This window comes from Protomyctophum parallelum (genome assembly GCF_964188405.1).
Source record: "Protomyctophum parallelum genome assembly, chromosome: 18".
Taxonomy (NCBI): Eukaryota; Metazoa; Chordata; class Actinopteri; order Myctophiformes; family Myctophidae; genus Protomyctophum; species Protomyctophum parallelum.
Genome location: NC_139716.1, coordinates 14,684,253 through 14,698,439, shown reverse-complemented (window position 1 = coordinate 14,698,439; position 14,187 = coordinate 14,684,253). Strand labels below are relative to the sequence as shown.

Sequence of the window (14,187 nt, the reverse complement as noted above, 5' to 3'; positions counted from 1 at the left end):
ATTTGAAAGATTTAGAAAGCTTTTGCCTATAATGCCATGTTGAAAGTGGTTATCACTTAACATACCTACACCCGCACAGTATCATTGGTATGAAGTGTAACTGAATATCGCTGTTTTAGTATCCTCACTTAACCCATTAACCTGAGTTTGATTCTACAAATGTTATATTATGGTTATGGCAAAACTTAACTTAAATAATAATCACTATTATGGATCCATAAAACATTTATTCAGCTCTTTGAATGAATTAATTGCATACACTATTCGGTGATATATTTTCTGCCTATTTGGGCCGAAACCGAATAGGCCGAAAATGCATATTTAGCCATTTTCTGCCGAATATTTTCTGCGGCCGAATATTCGGTGCATCACTACCTACAACACTATTAATTGAATCATAGGGGCCCTACAACACTATTAATTGGACCCTGTTGTAAATAAGTGTAATGCTTAATCACGGATCGTCCACAATGTAACAGTTTTTGTAATATATATATATACTGTGAAATAAATTAATTTCAATCAAATCAATCAAAATTTAATCATACAACACTATTTTAATTGAATCATAGAGGTGACCATTCTGATTAATTGAAAATGGAGGACCCTTATGCAAACAAGTCTTTTTCTGGTTTTATCCTCTTAGCAGAGTTTGTATTGAACTGTACTTTCGTTGAACTATACCCATTCTAGAAACTGTTAATAACAATCAATCATACTAGGTGAAAGCTGTCATGTCTCACCTAGGCCACTAGATGTCACAAGGGACAATTTTCACCCCCAATGGCAACATCCTAACCTTGATGTTCCTGGCCTCATGAGACATGAGATCATAGTTTCTTCTTTATCATGAGACATTTTTTATTTTTGTTCTTCAGAATTCATCATAGTGGATTAATTAGGATGTATGTTGTGTGATTATGCTACATATTATGTGGAGTGCATATTTTTTATTATTATTATTTTCTTTTACATTATAGCATTTACATGCATAGCCTATGTCAGAGGCAGCCTGCAAGTGCTAGGACAATGCATGCACACGCACAAATGAGGCAAGTTTTCATTTAATAGTTCACGATGCGATTTTAATAATAAATACACAGATGTTGAAATCAACACTTGAACAATGTTAAAAAACATTACATTACAATAGTATACAACAATAGTTTATAAAACACTGAGTAGTATGATATCATATAGTACATTACAATGAATGATATTCATTTCTCTCTCTCTCTCTCTCAAACACACACACACACACACACACACGACATAGAGCTTCTCAAAAATGATAAGTAGCCTTTGCCACCTTTCGGTATTGTCACATCTCATATGGCCCATGGACTAACACAGGCGTGCTGGTGTCAGTGGTCAGGGTGTTTGTACTGCAGACTCGTCCCATGATGCAGTGGGGCTATACTGCTGTTGAAAGATTCAGAAAACCAGCAACAACACAGACACGACTAGAGAGAGATAGAGAGAGAGGGGGGAGGGGGGAGGGAGACAGACAGACAGAGAAAGAGGGACAGAGAGGCACAGACAGACAGACAGACAGATCAGTTAGATTAAACACAACTCTCTTTCCACAAACACTGTATCAGAGGTCGTGACCTTTCTATGTTTGGACAGTTACAGCACTCCCACACTGTCCTTGCCGGCTCCAGCTAGTGTCTGGTCTGTTCTGTTCTGTAACTTCTGTCCTGTTCTGTTCTGTAAGGCATCGCTCACGCATAAGAGACAGGGTGCCTCTCTCTCTCCCTCCCTCCCTCCCTCCCTCCTTTCACTTCCTTAAAATGTAAACAAAAGTTCACTTATTATGCATTCTCTCATCTTTCCCTGATGCTCCGCTATGTGTCCATCTTTCTCTCTCTTCCATCTCCCTGCTTCGTGCTTTTTGAACGTCACATCGTCACTGATGCGTTATCGACAACATGACTCATGCAAAGATTCATCTTGTTTTGACATTTGCTGACAAATGCACGCACGCACACACACTACACAGAGTACCTTCCTAAGTTTCCTACCTTAAAGCAGTTTTTAAACTTCTTGGAGACAACGTAGAGGATTATGGGATTGATGCAGGAGTTGACAGTTGCCAGGTTGATGCTGAAGTAGTCCAACACCAGCAGAAAACTACAAACACAGAAGAAGAGAGCTTATTTACTAATGATATTCAAACTACAACCACAGAAGAAGCGACAACATTCAAATTATGGCCAATTATATTGAAACTGTAAAGAATAATAATATTAAACTGCTTAATTTCCACCACATTTCCCAAAAGAATTAATAAAAATAAAAAACAAAACTAATTCTACTTGAACTGAACATAACTGCTTGAGATGAGATGAGATGAGATGAGATTCAATTTATTGTCAATGTACAGTACAAGTACAGCACAGCGAAAAGTATTTTCGCATCTCACCAATAGTGCAAACATGTCAGCAAGGAGGATACATTAATTACAGTAGTACAGTAGTAATGAACTGAGCAGTAGTCATTTAAATAAGTAATAAATAAGATAAGAGAGGAAGAAGAAAAACATGATCTGTCCATATTGCACGTAGCCCTTATTGCACGTGGCCCAATGCACAGGGTGCTAAACTAAGGTCCAGAGACCATATTCCACAAGTCCAAGTTCTTTCACCACTTTATTATTTTCTCCCCTGCACTGGGATATCTAGTAAAAAGGGATTGAACTCGGAACTCTTGTCCTTAAATTTAAAACAATAAGTATGGACAGAATCATGCTGTGATATGATAAATTATAAATGATCTCTTCTCATACAAAACAATGCAACATTCCTGATCAAAATAAATGTATTGCTGATAGAGTAAATCCATAATTTCTCTTTAACCTGCATTGTTCCCATGTGTCTTTTATTTAATGGTTTGATATATTATTCAAAAATACCATTCGATGCATCTGAATTATGTAAAGCACTCTGAATTGCCTTTGTGAATTCAATGAGCTGTGTGTGTGTGTGTGTGTGTGTGTGTGTGTGTGTGTGTGTGTGCGCATACTTGAGCAGGTCACAGCGGTGCACGTCATGTGACCTGTACACAGTGTTCTTCAGCAGTCTGCTGAGGTGCAGAGGAAACCAGCACAGAGCGAAGATGAACACCAGGCTGAACACCGCCTTTGCCACCTCACGACGCTGCAGACAGACGGAAAGAGAGGAACCATTTACAATGGTGGTAAGTGACATTAACAGTAACACATACCCGAGGCGGGGTTGGTGAAAGGGCCTTTCTGTGTGGAGTTTGCATGTTCTCCCCGTGTCCCCTAGGGTAGGTACCCTCACAAAAAACATGCAGTAATCCTGGTCACTAAACTGCCTCCCTCTGGCCAGCCGGGGCACCTGATGGAGGGGAAAGGAACTGGTCGGAAATAACGTGTTCCTTCCACGAGCTACGTCCGGCCGGGGAAACTCCCCCCCTGTCAGGTGTAAAGGAGCAGCTTGGACTCCTCATGCATAGTAGGAAGCATGAGGTCAGTCCGCTGCCACCTCAGGTTGCCAGAGGAAGCGTAGTGCCCAGGATTACATAGATATTTGACACAAATGGGGTGCAAAATATAGAGGAAAATATTGTACTTTTACTCCACTACCAATATTAAAACTTTAGTTAGGCTGCTAGATAGATAGCATCAAAAGATGCCCAGCCCGCACGGGGTTACAAGACACTCACAACATTTACATACAGAATGATACACCATAAACAAAATACATGAACAGATACGTATGGAATATGGATACGTCGTTTTCCAACGTAACTGCCATGCCTTCTCTATGAATAATCCTAAAACAAAAACATCCTTGGTTAACTAGTTACTATAGTTACTTTGTAGATATTGATTATTACCGCTGCTCCTTCGCCTGGAAAGGAGTCAGCTTAGGTGGTTCGGGCATCTGGTTAGGATGCCTCTCGGGCGTCTCCCTAGGGAGGTCCTCGACGCACGTCCCACTGGGAGGAGACCCCGGGGCAGACCAAGGCGCAGTTGGAGGAAACACATCGACTCACTGGCCTTGGAACGTCTCAGAATCCTCCAGGAGGAAGTCACAAATTTTGCTCTAGAGAGGGAAGTCTGGAGCTCTCTGGTGGAGCTTTTGCCCCGCGACCAGACTACGGTTAAGCGGTTGAAGATGGATGGATGGACTTAAACCGGCCCTTTGAGAACCACCATAGCGTGTGTACCTGTTTGAGGTGTTCACTCAGGGCCATCTGTACCTGTTTGAGGTGTTCGCTCAGGGCCATCTGTACCTGTTTGAGGTGTTCGCTCAGGGCGATCTGTACCTGTTTGAGGTGTTCGCTCAGGGCGATCTTCAGACTCCCCTTGCGGTGCCGGAGCATCTCACAGGTCATCAGGCCGTAGAACACGGCGGAACACAACACCGGAACGCAGAAGTACAGAAACAGCAACCACCAGTCCTTCACGTCCCGGTAGAACTGTACACACACACACACACACACACACACACACACACACACACACAGGAGGGAACACACAAATACAGTCACAAAAACACCAGTCCTTCACGTCCCGATAGAACTGGACACACACACACACACACACACACACACACACACACACACACACACACACACACACACACACACACAGGAGGGAACACACAAATACAGTGACAAAAAACACTACCTGAAAAGTGTACTTAAGTAAAAGCACTTAGTTACTTTACACCACTGCACACGCACGCACATGCGCACACGCACACATGCACACACACACACACACACTGTGACACACACACTCACTTACGGTCATGAAGGGCGTGTGCGGCCGCAGCATGCAGGTCGTCATGGAGACGTTGTTGTAGTCGAAGGAGACCATGTCGAAGCCCACGGCCTCCGGCACGGCCAGCGCCACCGACAGCAGCCAGATCGCCACGATGGTCACCGCCGTCGCCATGGGAACGCCGGGGCCAGAAACCACCCGGGACCACGAGGCCACCGCGCGGTATCTGGAGGAGCGGATAGGGTGTCGATTTTGACAGCAAATTTTTGTAGTCTTTTAGTTTTAGTCACATTTTAGTCATCTTAAGTGATTAGTTAGTCTGGTTTTAGCCGACTAAATATTGTAAGATTTGAGTAGACTATAGGGGCACCATTTTTGTCACCGCTAAACCCCTTATCCCTAAACTTCTTAGCCTTTTTTCTTTTTACTAATTTGAAAAACATTTTTGAATAGTTCAAATGGCCAGTCTACAAGCTCACAACGTGTCAATGTAGATTGGCTAATTGAAGTATTCAAAAATGTTTTTCAAAATAGTTAAAAAAGGCAAAGAAGTTGAGGGATAAGGGGTTTAGCGGTGATGAAAATGGAGCCCCATAGCTTAGTTCTTATTTTATTTCGTTTTTGTCAGTGAAAGAATGTACGGTAGTCCACGAACATCTACGAAATCAGCACTAATCTGAGGTAAACATATACCAGTGGTGGAACAAGTACTCACAATGTAGTGCGTGCGTGCGTGCGTGCGTGCGTGCGTGCGTGCGTGCGTGCGTGCGTTACCTGTCTACGCTCAGAGCACACAGGTTGAACACGGTGATCCCCACTGAGGCCTTCTGGAGGAATGGAACCAGTTTACACAGAAACAACCCCAGGATGCTGTCGGAGAACGGCCAGCGCATCGCTAGGAGCTACACGCACACACACACACACACACACACACACACACACACACACACACACACACACACACATTTAACATCTTTATTTGCATTCACATTTTACAAGGAATTTCTTGAACACAAACAATAGTGGATGCGCAAGCTTGAGAAAACTCTACAACAAGTGCTTCAGGATACAGATCACGGGTACAGAAAGCATCGCCTTCTCCATATATGGCGACTGCCAATTATTATATAACAGAATTTTGCCGATGCCTTATAGCTCTCGGCTTGGGCATGCCTGCAATCTGCAGGCCCCTCACGAATGATTTGTGGACATTACAGAGGCTTCCAAATATGAACACAAGCAGTTTACATTTGTAGTCACACACACGCAGACACAGTGGGGAATAAACAATATACAGTATAAACATGCGTTTGATGACAGTAGGCCTAACTAGGTTATTCTGCTCGCACTCTCTCTCACACACTGTCTGTCTGTGTGTCTGTTTGTCCCTCACCTTGTAGACGTTGATGGGGATGTCGATGGCGATGTAGATGAGGTCTCCCAGAGCCAGGCTGGCGATGAGCGCGTTGGGTCCGTTCCTCATGTTCTTGTGCTGGCAGATGATCCTCAGCAGCGTGGCGTTGCCCACGATGCCCACCGCGAAGATCACGCACGACAGCACCGTGTTGATGTACTTGAACGCCACCTGGATGGACGTCGCCTGCAGGTTGGGAAAAAAGGACTCAAATGTTTTAACGCATTCTGACCTGAGATCAGATTCTAAAATTGTCTTCTAAATCCTGACAGTTTTCTAAAAAAAGCCATGTTTCTATGTCAGTGGTTCTTCGATTTTTCAAAAATAGCAGACCTACAAGCTCGTAGCGCGCCACTCGGTGGCGCGCTATGAGCTTGTAGATCTGCTATTTTTCAATAGCTAAAGCATAACATGATGCTAACACCAAAAGGGGTTCCCACGCAAAATGTTTTAATGAACGCTAGACGGGCCCTCCCCAAAGTTATCAGTGCAGCCGCGCCCAGCAGCCGGCGAAAACTAGAGTTCTCAACAGGCCCAAAGATTAATTGCCTGGCCCTACCATGAGCCCTCATCAAACCCTGTACACTCAAGACACTGCCACCGCTGCCACCCTTAGATCTCCATATATGGAGCTGACCTGTTCTGACATTCCATATGTTGATCTGACCTCATCAAACCCTGTACACTCAAGTCTGCCGTCACCCAGGCGGATGTGTGCACGCCATCTCAGGACGTCTTACTGGTAATAATAATCCAAATTCTACAAAGTAACTAGGAACTAGACTTTTCAAATAAATGTAGAGTAAAAGTACAACATTTGGATCCGAGATTAAGTGGAGTAGATGTAAAAGTATTGGAAATTGGAAATACTAAAGTATAGTAATACTAAGTAAAGTAAACATGTTTTACTTAAGTACAGTACTGTAACTACTAAATGTATTTAGTTACTTTCCTTCACTGCAGGTAGGCGTAATTCTTTTCTGTTTACCTATTATAGGCTTCATTAAAAAAACATTCCACACAGGACCGTTCTGACAAATAACTTAAATATACAATGACTAATTCCGGGCCGCTTCCCTACTTCCTTCACAGGTGTTACCGATAATACTAATTAAGGCTCTGTTCCATTTAGTGTACACTGGTTCTCATAAGTGTTTAATTTCAAGGACTCCCATAACTCTGAGAGTGTGCAAATGGAACGGGTCCATTTGGTTCCGTTTGTAGTACACTCTCAGAGTTACACACCTGTACGTAGGGACAAATTAGCCATTGGGCCAGTGGGGCCGTGGCCCAGGGGCCCTTGGCTCTCAGGGGCCCTTCAGGGAAATTGGACCGTAAGGTACTAGGTTTGACGCCCTGAAAAGGGCTCCTGGGGCCCTTCATTGGCCATTGATTTTGTTAAATTTAGGTCAAAAAGATGATAAAAACACGGAAAACACCAAAATGTTGCGTGCACGCGCGCTATGGGGGCCCTGCAAAAATGACCGGCCCAGGGGCCCTCGGGGGGTTAATCCGTCCCTGCCCGTACGAGGCCATTTGGAACCCACTAAAGGACACTTTGAGACGCACTGGTGTAGCAGAGTGTTTCCAGTGAGCCAACACGCACAACAGCAGCACCCTGACTCTGTTTGACCAGAATGGAACGGAGCCTTCATTAGTATCATTAACACTGACTCTGTTTGACCAGAATGGAACGGAGCCTTCATTAGCATCATTAACACTGACTCTGTTTGACCAGAATGGAACGGAGCCTTCATTAGTATCATTAACACTGACTCTGTTTGACCAGAATGGAACGGAGCCTTCATTAGTATCATTAACACTGACTCTGTTTGACCAGAATGGAACAGAGCCTTAATTAGTATCATTGGTAACACCTGCGAAGGAAGTATCGATCAGTGTTGTAGTCCCGCCCCCTTTCATGACGACGACAGGCCCAGGAAATCATTCTCCATTCATTTTCCTCATAGGCCTCACTCACACCTTTCGATCTAGCATACATCATTGATGCATGCTAGATGCATACAAAGGGTAAGTGCCAATGCATTTCCAATGGAAGTCACATGGTTTGACACAACATTTTTGTTGTACGGCTTTCGGCTGTGTTTCGACCATAGACTGTAAAAAAATATGGACAAAGCGTTCTCCGGGTCTAACATGAACGTAAAATGAGGCCTGTCAGTCCTTGTATTGTAAGTCGCCATCTTTCTAGATCCGTTTTAGCCCAGCTGGCCATTGGCTGGCCCAGACAACGAGGCGGGACTTCCCCCCTTCTTCTCCGTTGGTTTTTATTTTGACTCGAGTGGGAGGGGAATCCCGATCATAGACTGTAACGGTAGCCACGCCCCTCAGAACATGCGCGACTTTATGGTCATTTTTTAAATAAATGGGACCATAATTTTCCAAAAAGAATATTATGACATTAGAAATGAGACTTTAAACTAGTGACTGGAAGCAGAAAGTATTCATGACCATATTTATTAAGGTAATACAGTCTAGGTGAAGTTGGGCCCAAATACATGGACTTCTATGGGGCTATGGGTTTTTCTGGGTCCAATGACAGCGCCACAACAGGCCATTATATGGAAATCCCAATTTCCTCAGTGGCTTCACGAAATATCTGTCTGACTGCCCCCCTGGTTTCGACTGCCCCCCCTCCCCCTCATACAACAAAAATGTTATGTCAAACCATGTGACTCCCATTGGAAATGAATTGCGAGCTTGCATCAGTCAATAAGTCTCATGCATCAGCTATAACATCAATATATTGTGAAGGTGTGAGTCAGGCCAAAAAGTATTTATTTAAAGACGTTTACGTTTACAAACACAACTCGGATCGTGACAAATCATGACGACAAACACAATATTTTGGGCCCGTTGTGCCAGACCTACCTGCAGGCATCGGGGGTGCGCCGCTGGCCGCGTGCGCTGCCAAACAGAGGCGTTGGACGAAGAGGAGGGGGGCGGGGAGGGGCGGGAGTGAGACTGGTGCTTCCGGCCGTACTTGTGTTTGTGTTTGTTCACGTGCTTGGGCTCCACTTTACCCCCACCGTGTGACAACAGCAAGGGGACCTCCTCGGTCTCCTGCAAGGTTATTATAGATAGAAATGCTAAATAACAAAATGAATAAAAACTAGAAAAGATAAACGTTAACTAACTGAAACTGTATTGTGTGTTTACAAAACTAACTGAAATGTCAAAATGCCCTTAGTTTTCGTTTTTTGGCAATTTATTTATAAGCTTAATCTGTAACTGAATATTCTTTTCTTAAATCCTATCTTTTCATGAGTTACACAATAGTTACTCTGGTCCTTTTCAATCGTGCACCTGACTTATTTGTCAGGTGCACGATTGAAAAGGGCATAAAAAACAAAAACTAACACAAACTAATAAAAACGAAACAAACTAAGCGCTAGAAACTAACAAAAAATACCTGAAAAACTAACTAAAACCAAACTATAATGAAACATCCAAAACTATCCTAACCTTGGTCTCCTGGCCCAGTCCGGGCTCTCGTTTGGGGTCGCCGACCCGGACGGCCAGCCCCACTAGGGGGGAGTCGGTGCCCTGGAAGGCAGGGTGCGTGTCTGACATCATCACCAGATCGTCCACAGAAATATCCAATGAGAAGTTGTCGTTGTCGTTGTTGTTTTGTTGGGAGTGGACGGGATTGGTCAGCCCCATCTGCAGCCACATCAGCATCATCAGTCGCCATGGCGATGGGAGGGAGGGTGTTTTAGCGACGGAACGCATTCCGGAGGTCTTCTGGTCCCAGAAGGTTCTAGAAGGTACCGTGAGGTTGTAATAGATGGGTAGGACCCGGTAGAACTAGAGGATCTGAATGGAAGGACGTTTGGATTCTTTAGTAATGTGGGAACGTCCTGTGAAGAGAGGAAGAGAGAGGATTGATTGATTGATTGATTGATTGATTGATTGATTGATTGATTGATTGATTGATTGATTGATTGATTGGACATAAATGTAAAAACTGCAACAGTTGAATGAAGTGTACTCGGGTGGGAAAGAATCAAGGCCAATGTGAATCATGGACAGCGGGGAGTCGGGGGACCAAGCAACCGTATTCGGGAACAGTTTGAATCAATCGGACTCAGTGTGAACACCCCAGAAGGTCCAAAAGGGATCATAGCACCAAAAGAAAGTCCTTGCGGACTTGTTTCCATTTAGGTCCTATGCAATCAATTCATATAAACATGACATGAAGAATAACAACAAAATTCTATAATATCATCACAGGAAAAAAACAAAAGTCAATATCATCACAGGAAAAAAATAAAACACTATGTACAGAATTGGAAAAACGGAAGGGGGGGGGGGGGGTGATCACCAGTTTAAGGGAGAAGTGTCATTTCAAGGGAGTTTATCTCTGTTTACGGTACGGTCCAGACAGATAAAGCTGCACTATGTTACTTTCCTGTTCCACCCCATTTGAACCTGGAAGTGCTGGAATGCTTTACCACTGAGCTAATAGAGCCGGCCGGCTCTCTTTTATCGGAGATACTGAATTTTAGGGCGGCTGTGGCTCTGGAGGTATGTGGAAGTGTCCTTGGGAAAGACACTGAACCCTACATTGCCTCCAATGAGTCGGTCGGTGTGAGCTCGCCACCATTGGTGTGTGAATGTGGGAAGTGAGGACGCTGGCGTCGACTGTTCACCACTTCACCTCCCCAATGTATGAATGAATGAACCATTGTAAAGCACTTTGAGCACTATAAAATGCAATTAATTAAAAATGCAATTCATAATTTTGGCCAAAAAGGCTGTGTCTAACCGAGACAAATGTCTCAATAGAAGAGCAGCCAGGGAGAGCAAATACAACCGCCCCAATTGTATAAGTTATGATATATTCATAAATTCCATTAACATTACATACCCTATATACCTTATTGGATCTATTCACAAAGAACAGTTCCATATTACAGCTTTGAGCTTACTAATTCATCTCATGTGTAGTTTGGTTTAGCCTATAAAGTTTAAATGTCAACCTCATGGTGTCCCTATTTGGGCATGTCACTATCAGGCAAAACTTTCTAGAAGATGTTTCCAATCGTTTAATCACTTCCAATTTAAATGTGTTATCGTAAACACTTTCAGCATTCACTAAAGAGCTGGCGAGACAGACAGACAGACCACTGTTACTGAACTCTATAGTACTCTAAATCACTGTCACCACCTTTAAACTACTTTTTGCTGTGTTGCTGTGTTCACTGTTAAATACATGCCTACTAAAACTACTAGATCTACCAGCCCACGTGTGTGTTGCATCATGACTCATTGTGAGATTGTAGATCTGTTGCAATTCTTTTTTTAAAGCAATAATACTTTTTTATACAATTCGTTTCGCGCCAGAAATGTATGCTTACAATAAAACAGTAATATAAATGAAATGTGATAAAAAAAAGTTGATGAAGTAAAAGAAAAAGTAGATATTTGGATAAAAGGTGATTAAGTTAAAGCAGGTAACTAGTTTTCAACCAGTGGTCCTTGAGGGCGTAACCAAATGGACCCATATAGATCTTTATAAGAGCATTACTTAATTCAAGTCAATTAGAGATAGAATAATTATTATCCAATAATATTTATTATCCAATGACAACAAAATATTCTTGTCTTTGGTCTGAGAGGCTAAATCTCATCAAGTGGTAGTCGGTGGCTCAAATGCCCAATAAATAATGGACCTTGATGTGGATAAAGGTTGAAAACCACTGAGTTAAAGCATTATATTTCAGTCCAATTCTCACCATATGCTTCTTGTCTTTGCCTCTTGTCTGTGTGCTGTCCTCCTCAGCAGTATGAAGGCTCCTGGCATCCACGGAGACTGACAGAGACTCAACTGATAACATTTGAGTTATGAAGACTGCTTTATCCTCTCTCTCTCTCTCTCTCTCTCTTTCTTTCTCTCTCTCTCTCTCTCTCTGTGTCTCTCTCTGTCTCTCTCTCATTGATAGGACGTCCATGCACACCCCTCCTCCTGTCAACAGCGTAAGTATCTTTTGATTGCCCCTCCTCTCCTGTCGCCTCTCCTCTCTTCTATCATCTTTACTTCCTCTTCTATCTCTGATGTTGTTCTCCCAAGCAGCTTTCATGTCTGTCTGTCTGTCTGTCTGTCTGTCTGTCTGTCTGTCTCTGTGTGTGTCTCTTTTCCCACACACTCTATTCTGTCATTCTTTGGCATTCTTTCATAAACACACTTAAAGGCACGCTCTACTTTTCCTCATACGCACTCACGCACGCACACACACACACACACACACACACACACACACACACACACACACTCCACTTGACATGTGGAACTGTGTCACGTACACACACTATCAAGTCAAGATAAGCTAGGACACACCTAGCCACACGCGTGTGCACGTACGTACGTACGTACACACACACACACACACACACACACACACACACACACACACACACACACACACACGTATACACGCACACACAACCTATGTGCACTTTAGCTGGGGACCCCCTGGAACTCCCTCAAGGACCACTAGGATCCCTCATTGTGCCATAAGGGTCTTCAGTCTTTTTACAGTTCAGTATTTATTTTGTATCTTTTCCAGCTAAGCTAAGTTTTTGTTGTACGTTATTTGTTCTTCTACTCCACTACATCTCAGAGCCAAATACTTTTAATCAATTACATTTAGTTGAAAACTTTAGTTAGCCTACTAGTTACTTTGAATATTAGTACAAAACAAACACATTAAATACATTAAACACATATAGCCGCCCTATATACATTTCGGTCAAAACATCAGTGGAAATCAGTGGGCTCTAGGACTCGACATTTGCATCGGGCCAAAGGATCTGGCATTAGTTGAGTTCTAATTAACTGTGCCGAACGTGTCTGTGCGGTTGAGTCTCCGATGAATACAATAAGAATAAAAGGTTTAATGACTGCATGCGGCACCAAGTCTAACATGTGAAATATAAAATATATATACTTCATCTTGAACGCAACTTCCCAGACCGTTAAGTCGACCCAGAATGCACTGCTTCTGGTCGCCTTCAAACACACCAATAAAGAATTGTCACCTTCAAGTACGGCAATAAAGTTTACTGCTTCAATTTCCATTTTCCATGGAGCATTGGTAAAGCTGGATTAAATTAAGCGAGAGTGTGCGTGCACGTGTGTGTGTGTGTGTTTGTGTGTGTGTGTGTGTGTGTGTGTGTGTGTGTGTGTGTGTGTGTGTGCATGTGACTCCTCCCTGCCTCTGTGTCTAAAGTCACGTACTACGTACTGTTGTGCGTACTGTTTACCTCTTCTTTAAACTAAACACACACAAACACGCGCACACGTCCACACACATTTGAACAGAGAGAGAGAGAGAGAGAGAGAGAGCGCTAGATCCCATAACCCATTTTGAACTTTGACCAATTTTTCATGATATTCTGCAGGCTTCTGTTGTGGTTTCCAGTTGAAAGTTGAATTTCATGTTGTAGGTCCTTTAAAGGCGAAGAAACATATTGAGCCAGATCCACTACTGGCTATGTTTGGATCAGTGGCATTTAATCCCTCTATTAATTAATTTGAGGGTCAAGCCACCTCCTTGTGCACACTGCTGGCCAAACGTTTGATTTTGCAACAATGGAAATCAGAATCTAGCTCTATGTTTCAGCACGTGGCTTAGAGACTTGGACAATATGTGCTATACATGGAGAGAAATCGGTATGCCTTCAACGAAAAAGATCTTGTCTTCCTGAAAATATGGCAGCCCCTTTTGGGTAGGTGGTGGTTCTCCATCTCCTCTGGTGGAGCACGTGCTCCAGGTGGCTGCACTCAAGTGTTTAGTTAGTTAGTTAGTTTCATTTATTGTCCACGTGTGGAGATTTGTCTTCGGTCTCAACAGTAAAAAACAAACCGTTACCAACAGCAACAACACTTACACAATTATTTTCTCATGGCAAAAAAGTGCAGGACAACAGTGGCAAATACATTGGAAAAACAACAAATCTAGCGAGACATGGTATCATTTAGTGCCTTAATGGC

At 43.1% G+C, this 14,187-nt stretch overlaps 1 protein-coding gene across 1 annotated transcript; it reads right to left on the bottom strand.

Annotated features, from left to right (window-relative positions):
* Window positions 1-1,088: 1,088 nt before the first annotated feature.
* LOC310875971 (endothelin receptor type B-like) lies at window positions 1,089-12,189 on the bottom strand. Its single transcript, XM_083789420.1, has 10 exons — window positions 11,930-12,189; window positions 9,657-10,051; window positions 9,063-9,254; window positions 6,150-6,377; window positions 5,531-5,658; window positions 4,781-4,982; window positions 4,297-4,449; window positions 3,025-3,158; window positions 2,025-2,133; window positions 1,089-1,422 (listed from the first exon to the last, which is right to left on the bottom strand). Exons 2-10 carry the CDS (start codon window positions 9,921-9,923, stop codon window positions 1,372-1,374), a joined length of 1,464 nt encoding a protein of 487 aa, XP_083645546.1. The 5' UTR covers window positions 9,924-10,051; window positions 11,930-12,189; the 3' UTR covers window positions 1,089-1,371.
* Window positions 12,190-14,187: the final 1,998 nt, after the last annotated feature.

What these genes read in the sequence shown, in the direction of transcription:
- LOC310875971 (XM_083789420.1), bottom strand. Translation starts at nt 9,923, where the DNA reads ATGCGTTCCGTCGCTAAAACACCCTCCCTCCCATCGCCATGGCGACTG. An exon ending in GACTGGGCCAGGAGACCAAG is followed by an intron (nt 9,255 to 9,656) that starts GTTAGGATAGTT and finishes ATAACCTTGCAG; the next exon opens with GAGACCGAGGAGGTCCCCTT. An exon ending in TCCCCATCAACGTCTACAAG is followed by an intron (nt 5,659 to 6,149) that starts GTGAGGGACAAA and finishes GTGTGCGTGTAG; the next exon opens with CTCCTAGCGATGCGCTGGCC.